We start from the raw sequence: 10361 nt of genomic DNA on the forward strand, positions 1-10361 counted from the left end.
AGCATAAATAATCGGAGACAATTCTTGACAGCTCTATCTAGTAACTGGAAAACAACTGAACCACAGGGCATTTGTAGATGCCAAAAAGAAGGAGCAATTGTTAGTAAAGTGAGACATTGTGGTGAAATCAGGCACTCGTCAAATTGACAAAATAATGAAATTGAAGAAACAGGTATTTTCCCACACGTTTCGCAATTTTTATCGATTTTTTTTTTCTTTGGCTTAATACCTTTTATGTCCCTATAAAATTATATTTCATGTGAAATTTAGAGAAAAACATTATTTAAAGCAACAAATATGTACATTTTCAGTTTTTTAGGACTCTTCCCAAACTATTGAAGTTATCAAACTTTGGTGACCATTTTCTCGCTGATTTTACCTTTGAAACCAAGCCATCCCAATCTACTTCAATCGCAAATATATCTAGATTTCTATTTCAGTTAGATGGAAATTCATTCTTTTCTTTGAAAGCAAGACAAATGAATAAGCTTTCTTCATATGATACCAATAACTGCACATGCCCAAAGATTGACGAGCGCCTAACTCCATCATGTCGTGACACAATTAAACACACATACATCTATTCCAATGAAGCATTGAACTAGCTAGATTTATCATTATCAACAACAAAGCAGATCTGAAGTTTGAATCATTTCAAAGACTGCGATTTGCACATTATTGAATGATACACAATGTCAATGGATGCTCACTACTCATCTTTTTATCATTGAATGAAGGGGAAGTAAAAAAGAATCCCTATTTTCCATTTCACGGACAAAACCAGAAGTCAAGCTTACCCTAACTAACACAGTGACTCTTTGCCATGAAAAGTGACAGAGGCCTGATATTTACCTAAGAGTAAAAACTCGTTGAATAAGTATTCAATATGACACCAAGGCATTATGAGCCACAGTGCCTGAAGAATGCTAATGTTGATGAGCAGTCCTCTTTAATTTAATTTTTAATTTGTTAAAAATCAGACTTTTAAATATTGTAAAATAAGCAACAACTAAGCTAACTGAAACATGAAAGCCTTTCAAGAAAATAAGGCTTGTGAGTGAGTATATTCATAAATGATATAGATCTAATATTATTAACAAAAAACACAAGGCATCTCAATATCAGCTAAAGTAACAACATGAAGAAAACAGAAGCATAAACATTTGGTCATTGCAAGTAGATAAAAAATTCCAATGCGTACATTATAAAATATATATATAAACAAGTGAGTGGTATTTGATCAACATTGAGTGAAACAAACATCTGAAACAAACATCAGTGATCATGGTTTGTCACTTATTACTCTGGTCCGATGCTCTCAAAAAAACATATTTATGTATTATATTGACCAGCTTTTCCCCCCGTTAATGGCATTATCCATCGGTTCAAGTGATCTAATTGAAAATCAACTCTAGGCTCCTTGTTCTTGGTCTACCCCAGCTACTTTTGCCTTCTACTGTGCCATTGTCCAGTATTCACAGCTGTAAAAAGGATTAACAACATATAGTCTTTTAAAACTCATAATTTGGATGTCACTGAGACATTTCTGTTTTTCAGGACTGGAGTCATCTTACAGAAACTATCTTTAGCTTTAGCAATTTTTTGTTTTATTTCTGTGGTACATTTGGCACAGGATGTACTGACAGATACATATGTATTTGAATTGTTGAACTTGTTTGATCCTTTTATATTTGCAACTGAGATAGCAATCAAATAGGATTGACTGCTATTTATATTACCATGAAATCTTTCTTCTTTATAGAGCCAACAGTATAACACGGATAGTGCGAATTTGTCGGGACCAGCCTCGGAAGTTCGAGGGATCCGTGAACAGTGTTATGGCATCGGTTGTGTCAGAGAATCAAGGGAAGCAACAAAGATTGGGTGGGAACTATACGTTCTTATACGATCTCTGACTCTGACCGTCTAGGATGGGAACTAGACGGTCAGAGAGATCGTAGTAAGAACATATAGGGTGGGAACCAAGGAGTTTACAGTAGATCTAGGTCTAAGCTCCTTGGTGGGAACAGAGATTTTTTTTTCGGCCATTGTCCTAGATCAGATAGGTTAGGTCTATGTCTATTAACTTGAATTTGAAATTGAGAGATTGAAAATGAGAAACACCATGAGCTACACATTCGAGTTTGAGTAATGAGCCTGCCGGTACCAAGACATTGCGCGGGTCAGTGTGAGTGGTCGGCACCAATCGAAAGGTGCCTTTTCAAATTTTTCAAAATATAAACAATTTGACAAGATTAGCATATCGCAACAGTAATCAACAACGCGATGGCGAGACAATACAGCCCTACCCCGCCTCTCCCACCAAGCGTGCACCTTTGCAAATTGCAAAGAGGGGTTGGGCGGCCCATCGTATGATGCACAACCCCCCCCCCCCCCCGCTCCACACAAGCCTAGTTAGGCCTAGGACCTAAACACACACAGAGGGCACGTGTCGAGTAGCGCACTAAAAAGAACACAGCTAGCTGCTTCCGCGGAGGGGTGTGGGACTGAGGGGGTATTTTACCAGCCTTGCCTTTCTCCGTTTTTTATTTTTACTATTTTGTCTCTAGTGTAACTCAAAGGACATCGACTTTAGAGCTCAATGGCGGTGTAATTAGTTCGACTATTCTGTGTTTGTGTTCGAGCTTCGTGTAATTTTCTTACAAAGATAAAGAAGAAAAAAGAAAAAAAAAGGACCACAGGCACAGTTCGACAGATGCGTGATCTCGAGTATTCTGTGTTCAACCATACCGGGTTATACTGTAGGCCCCTAATAAAAAAAACCCCTTACAATTGCTTTCCACTCAATAGTATCCAGAAGCAGGATATTTGATGTTCATGCATATTCTGATAGAAAGAGAAAAAAAAAGTCTATGAAGTGTATAGTGACTCAACTCAAAGAAAAACATATGTATTGCCCAGGAAGAATACATTCATGTCGTCCCAAACTTAACATTTTTGGATATTCAACTTCAACTCAAAATATTCAAAATCAAACGGCTAAAGAGAAAACAGCATTTTTTTTGGTAAACAATTTTGCCACTGAACACATTATGAAGTGTTTCAATATTACCTCATGCCTTTACAAGAGAGAAACAAAGAGAGAAAAATATCTGCTGAAGGGGGTTTACCTATTTGCCCCCTCTGTTGAACAGCCAAGAAAGGGATTTTGACCTTTCTTTATAAAACAGATACTTCCTGTAATCTGCATACTATACAACTGAAGACACTTCTGAACAAAGAGTTGAACACTGGACTAACAAATTTAATTTGCCTAAACATATTCTACTGCAATCATCCAATTGAAGTGTATCTAAATTGCAACCCCTTTATAAATTATACACACACATACAGTAATATATTTCACCTTTTCCCTGCAAGGTTTCACAACTGACCACACAGGCAGACTGTCTATTGAAACTGTTGAAGAATTATTTGGCTAGATAACGATTCACAAGGACAAGACATTCATTAATCAAGCTTGCCCCATAAAATTAAGGTCTCAGAATGAAGTTTCATGCAGTAAATATATCCCTTGTCCTACAAAAAAAAAAGCAGGATCTAAGGCATTCCAGGATGATAAGTTGTCGGATGGTGGTCCAAGTGTATGTGTTTCAGTATCACAATTCAAAGGGACACCATCAGCCATGAAAGGCAATGCAGTTCACAAGAGCTCACAGACTGAGAGGTTCCCAAGAATCTGTCATCACCTCCTCTTTTTCTCCTGAAAAAGAAGTACAAATACAAAAATTAATGAAAAATATTGTACCGGTATAGGCCTACATTCTTTTCTTTTCCTTTAGTTCCTGTTTTCTTACTTTTCTTTCCATTGACATATATATTTATTTATGAAAATAGCTATTTATGCATACACAGTACTCAAAATTAGGCCCAACACAATTTAGAAGGCTATAAACATTATGTGATTGTGCACAGACAAAAAAAATCATAAATATATATAAACATTTTACACAGAAGAACAGATGAACAAAAAGACGATAAGAGCATTTCATAATCTGATGAACTTTTGATTTCCAATCAGTCAGGAAAACATTGTATCTGAGCAGAGGCGAAGCGTCTATATAATCAAATAATCACTGCTTCCCTTCCTAATTTTGAAACATTGTCGCAGTCAAATTCACCCATAGACGTAAACCTCATAAATTAAATGAAAAAGACGTTCATAATCACCAATGAACAATAGACTATGCCTAACCTTCAAAACCGTTTCATTGCCACAGATACAGCCTGTTCGCCCCTATCGGGCCACTCCATAAGCAGTCACAAGCTTTGATTAAGTAAGCTTAAAGTGAGGCTGGAAGAGTCTACCAATAGAGTTGAAGGGAACATGTGCATAGCAGTCAAAACTGTTCCATTGCCGCATACACCCTGTTCACCCCTTTCGAGCCACAGTTATAAGCAGCCACACCCGCTGATTATGTAAGCTAACTAATACACTGGTGGAGTCTACCTCGCAGGTGAGAGGGGAACTAACTCCTAATAATATCTTGACTGCTGCGAATGCTTGTTTTTTTTCCTCGACTTTTTAACGTCCTATAATCAGATCGTGACCTCGATTATGACACCGGCTCCGGGCCGCGAAAAGCTAGACAAAATCCAGCCAAATGTGAAATAAAAAATTAATAATTGGCATGCTCTACTAAAGTGTTTCGGCTGTCTGGTATAACATGCCATTGTAGTACTGACATCTCTGCTTCTTTCCTTGGTGTTCGTGTGTTCAAATCTAAAGTTAAATTTAAGGTTAATTAGAATAAATATTTAATGAAATACTTTCCCGATTATTTTAGCGGTTGAATATGCATACAAAATTAATTCAGGATTTGTTTTCATTCACAACTCAAGAGTTGCCGCCTCCAGTGCCAGCAAGATTCTTGTGACTTGTGTGAGTGTGATATCTCCAGGCCCTATCTGGTCCCATCTCATTTTGATTACCCTGTCAAACAAGTCAGCCTTCGCCCCTGTGAACTTTATCTGAGTCAATTTACCTGTATTTTTATCAGCATCATTGCTGTATGTACTGATGTTTATGTTGAAGAAACAGTAGCCTACTTACTAAAAATATTTTAGAAACAGTAAAATGTTACGAATAAAGTCGCTGAATGATAACTACCATGACAATGAAAGCGGGAGTTGTGTTTTGATCATTAACTCCACAGAGTAAGATCCCGTACATGTGGCAAAAATGATGGAACTGCACTGCAAAATAATGTTCATTTCGAATCAATATTCAGAAAAACAAAGACAAAAAGGAATATATATGTATTGTAGATTGAGAATAAAGACTTACTTGTACAACCTGCACATATTAGAATAAATGATGTAAAATAAAATAATTGATGCCCTTTACCACCGATTTATATTATTACCCCAGCAGACCTTAGAACACTCAAACATTCTCGGCTTCCTAGAAATTATACTGTGCAACTGATTAAGTGCCTAAGTGTTCACACATTAACAAACTGACAAGAACATTTGATTAATTCGTTGTCTATGGTCAGGTACCCATTCCCAAGGACAAAAAGTTGGGCCCTTGAGACAGAGTTTGAACCAAAGACCCTTCCGTTGAAAGCCCAACAGCCTAACCACGAGACCACCAACGCCACAAGAAAATTATAAAATCATAATTTTATACATTAGAAACATTAAAAATATAACTCATGTAAACATGTTTCTGTATTGATACATGTACTTTCTTATGTGGCCAGCAGCTGATTGGAGAAGATGTCTTTTTATTCATGTACCTACATTGTATCTCTGTATTATAATTCTAATACATTTTCGAGGACGAGAGTAGACGCAGTCATAATATTAATATTGTGCAAGAAGCCCCCTTTTCCGCATTTGTAAGTGTGAATTCTTCAAGGATGTACAATCGTAATATGTGATGTGAAAGTGTGTGGATCTATGTCACTTTCCTTTATTTTATTGGAAACAAAATGTGAAAATAAGTTCTATGGATGCAATTTACTTCTGAAACTATTTCTCACCTGGTTTTCATTATCATCGAAGAGAGCATTACAAAGACCAATTCCACTGTCCTCCTGTTTCTGCTCAGCAGACCCCCTTTTGTGCCATATCAAGCGGAATAAGAAGACGATGAGTCCAGGCAGCGACATGTTTGTCAGGTGAAGAACATCACGTGTCACAAACTGGGTAAGATAGGCCAAAGCATACACTGCAAAGACAGACAAGCACAAGGCCAAGATGGCAGCCGATAAGCTTCCATCAGAGCGAGTGTACACCCACCAGACTGTAGCGGCAACGAAGGAAATTACAGCAGCAAAGAACCCTACTAAGATGACAAGGATGAGGCCAATTTTCAGCAGCTCCACAGTCAGCTTGACAGTCATACGAAAGATTAAGGAGATCAATAGATTCCCAGCTTTCTGAAGGGTTGACATTGTATTAGAATCCGACATTTTCCTGGCTCCACTTTGAACTTTCTTATCTTTAAAATAAAAAAAAAAGGTTTGAATTTAATTCTAGTACTCTTTGAATACCAGTACCCTCACAAGAAAATTATGTTTGGTATGAGTGTCATACCACAAAGTTTTCAGACGTGGACTACAGTCCCCTTGAGTTTTTTTCTTCTTCTTTTTATATGGCTGAAGAATTGAACATGACTTTGATGGTTCAGGTAGATTCCCAGCTCTGCTCAAGTGACTGTCCAAAAGGATAATAGCAGATCCTCAGGTATTTCTTTGCATCTGAAAGAGAAAAAAAGAGAATAACGAACATCAGTAGGATATTCAAGGAGCTTAATGAACACACATGATTTTTTTTCTCATGTATTAAACAAAACAAAAGCTTCCATTGACAGTGTGAAATACTGCTCATTTTCTTACCCCCCGAAAGTTCTCCTGTGTGAAGAAATATAAAGTCCTAGCTACCAGGGTATGGAATAAAAAAAATACTGTACGGTAGATCTACATTAGATTATAATAGAAAGTCAACGTTTCTCCCTGTAATGGGAAAAAGTATCATAGCCTGACAGAGACTAAATTTACATTGTTGTCATGTTCATCATAACAGTTAACTGCAGTCAATAAGAATGACAGTGGAAGGTTAATATAATGATAATGCAAGGACTGACCCTAATAATATAATACATGTTTAATTCCTTCGTTACTGAAACGTTCTAGAAGCAGTGCTCGGCAATATAAATTTCGTCAGTAAGTTTGTTGGGGTTGTTTTGTTGGGGGGGGGGGGTTGTTTGGGAAGGGGAGTTGTTTGTTTGTTTGTTTGTTTAGAAAACAGCAGTTAGGACGATCAGTAACAATAGTAACATAGAATTCTGGAAAGAAAATTGGTCATACATCATGTACATTGTTCTATAGGCCTGGGCAAAAAGTCAGTTCCACTTAAAATGTTATTCGGAGAGCGTAGTCAACACACCTTATTATGATATATAACTTACCGTACCGGTAGGCTACCTAAAACAATAAGTTTCTTTAGGGAGTGAACATTTCACAGACAGACGAAAATGTTCAATACGATTACCCTTCAAGGGAATTGAGCCCACGCTTTCTGCAGGCAACCGTGAAAAGCCTATATTTTTTACAATGTAATGTACCATTACCTATAGCATAGGCTGTCTAGAAGTAAGAAAGCCTAGATAACAGCATAAACGCAGGTAAAGTGTAGGCCCCCTATAAGCAACCTACTGAGGGGACGCAGCGGAAGAATAATATGTTTGGGTGGGGGAAGACGGCAAACGTAATAGTTGAAATTACATGTCCATGAAACTAATAAATCCACGTGCATCACATAATTATATCTGTGCCGGTGGTTGGAGGGCGCCACTTATAGGTCCTACTTCTTTACTTTCCCTCTGTTGTTTTTGTCTGTCTGTCTCACTTTTTCTCAGCAATAAATCTCATTATTCAAACAAACAACAACAACAAAAAAAACCACGAGTGCATAAAATACAGCAACGTTCGAGAGTACAATAACATCATAGTAGAGTGCTAGCAAAGGTCCTATAGTAGGATTTTCGGTGCCAGCATCTTGCTGTGATACATCATGTACGAGGGCTGTCCCACGGAAAACCGGAATTTGGCTGTAATTTGAAAACTATTCAATATTTTCACATTCTGTAAACGCACACTTGTAAAACAATCGTATTGGAATTTCCCGATTGAACACCATGAGCATCGCACAAACCAAACGAACACAGCAGTTCTCCAAAGATGGCTACCCACTTGGAAAATTGGTCAAGGATAGAAGTGAGATCTGTCATTCGGTTTCTGACCGCAAAAGGTCTCAAACCTATAGAAATACACGCTGAAATAAAGTCAGTTTACGGGGAGAAAGTAATGGCAAAGACACAGGTATATGAGTGGAGTAGTAAGTTCAAAGCCGGGCATACGGATATCAATGACAAAGTTCACCCAGGACCTTGTTCTTCTGCCAAGACTGAGGACAACAAGAGTAGCGTTAACGAACTCATTCAAACAGACAGGCGCCTAAAAATTCGCGAAATTTCCGAGTCGCTAAACATTTCAAAGTCAACTGTCCATAGGATAGTGTTTGATGAGCTGCACTATCGAAAGGTCTCTGCTCGATGGGTCCCAAAAGAGCTGACAGCTGACCACAAGACGCGTCGTGTTGAAGTGTCTCAGACATTTTGCAGCATGACAACGCAACGCCACACACCGCAAACGCTACGAAAGACTGGATCCAAAGGTTCGGCTGGGAAGTTCTGCCACACCCACCTCACAGTCCTGACTTGGCCCCGTCAGATTATCACCTTTTTGGACCAATAAAACACCATATTTCTCGACAGCGATTCACCGACGACGAAGACCTGGTGGAAGCCGTGAAAGATTGGTTGAAATCCCTTGACGAAAAATTCTTCAGGGACTGTATCTTCTCCCACATCCAGCGATGGAAAAAATGCGTCCAGCGGGATGGTGATTACATTGAGAAATAAAGCACATGTTGAGGTATGATGTGTTACATTTTTATTATAATCGGACAAAGATTGTTGCTTTTATGGACCTTTTCCGGTTTTCCGTGGGACAGCCCTCGTACAAGTACGATAATATGAATAGCACGTCTACTCGTCAACTGTTCCCCAAAACCAAAACGAGAAAGCACCGAGGACCTTAGCAAAAAAAAAAAAAAAAAAAAAAAACAAAAAGAAACAAAGATCCTTTCCCACGATCTCTGATAGCTGATGGAACACAAAATACTTTCTTGTAAACAAATTCCTCATTCCTCTTTGTCCAATCGCATAACGTGTACGAGTTTTATCGGTTTCATAAAGTTCTGCCCTGTCTACCAGTGGCACCAACATAAACCAGCTGGTACAACATGCACTACGCCACGTTAATATTATAATTAAAAAAAAATAAAAAAATAATACATTCTTCTTCACGCTATATGCATCGCAGAAATCTAATCCACGACACCTTACCTTCATTTATTAATGAAAACCTGTCGGAAATCCATTTGCATTGACGTTGCGCTTTGATGTAGATCTAGATCTATCCTAATAAATGAAAAAAACAACCCCAGCCACTCCTCTTAATTAATCAAAGTTAATCTCATAAACCCGTGAATGTATAGAGGCCTATATTTAGTGTCATCGCGAAATCAGTAGTCCAGTGAAGGGATGGGTCAATGGACCAGTAAATTCTCTTATCTCCTATTGTTCGGGTGTCTGTAGTGTCTAGTTATCATGCATGACGAAGCCTTTGGCTGTTGTACGTTGGGGCCGTGCGTGGGTAGTTGGCGGGCGCTCTGATGTGGTTGACTCCTTAATTCTTTCCTATCAAACATCTATCATTCACCCTATCTCTCCTCTTTCTTTTTTGTGCGTTTGTAACTCTCATGTAACACCTCTAATCTTCAGCACTTATGACCTTGCCGTGTTGCCATAATACATGTACCGTAAAATGCTTACTGAAAAAAAAAACCCCACCACCATAAAGCAGTGCGTTTGATTCCCGAGAGGGGAATATATTTCATCCTGTCCACTGGAATTTCTCGCTCAGCCTTGGTTGGCCCCACAGAATTCTACACTCATGAGTGAATGTAAAAATCTGTGGTTGGTCCTGACAGACAGGGTCGAAGCAGTCCACTTGCTAAATACATAAATCGTGTCGATGCAGGCGTTAAACATCTTACAAGCAATCAATCCTATTCTTGTGAATACTTAAGTTAGAAAAAAAGAGTCCTTACAAACGGAACACAAGAGGTAATGAATTCTCATGGACCATTATATACACCCACTGACCTTTTCTAATTAACTTAACCTAAGTATTTTGCTGTTAAAACAGAGATACCATCAAACTGTTTGGCATTTTGAACTAGCCAATGTCGCAGCTTGAGTAGTT

The 10361-nt window shown here is 38.3% G+C and overlaps 1 protein-coding gene across 7 annotated transcripts in view; it reads right to left on the reverse strand.

The window, feature by feature from the left end:
• Positions 1-2033: 2033 nt before the first annotated feature.
• The window catches only part of LOC101846486, a 33794-nt gene continuing 25466 nt past the window's right edge, over positions 2034-10361 (reverse strand). For all 7 annotated transcript variants that reach the window (XM_035968217.1, XM_005092432.3, XM_005092431.3 and 4 more), the window contains exons 2-3: positions 6009-6728; positions 2034-3724 (exon numbers count right to left, since the gene is read on the reverse strand). In XM_035968217.1, the coding sequence (XP_035824110.1) occupies positions 3707-3724; positions 6009-6440 (450 nt within the window). In that variant the 5' untranslated portion in view covers positions 6441-6728 and the 3' untranslated portion in view covers positions 2034-3706. The remainder of the gene's footprint in view (positions 3725-6008; positions 6729-10361) is intronic.

This window comes from Aplysia californica, unplaced genomic scaffold, assembly GCF_000002075.1.
Source record: "Aplysia californica isolate F4 #8 unplaced genomic scaffold, AplCal3.0 scaffold00046, whole genome shotgun sequence".
Lineage (NCBI taxonomy): Eukaryota > Metazoa > Mollusca > Gastropoda > Aplysiida > Aplysiidae > Aplysia > Aplysia californica.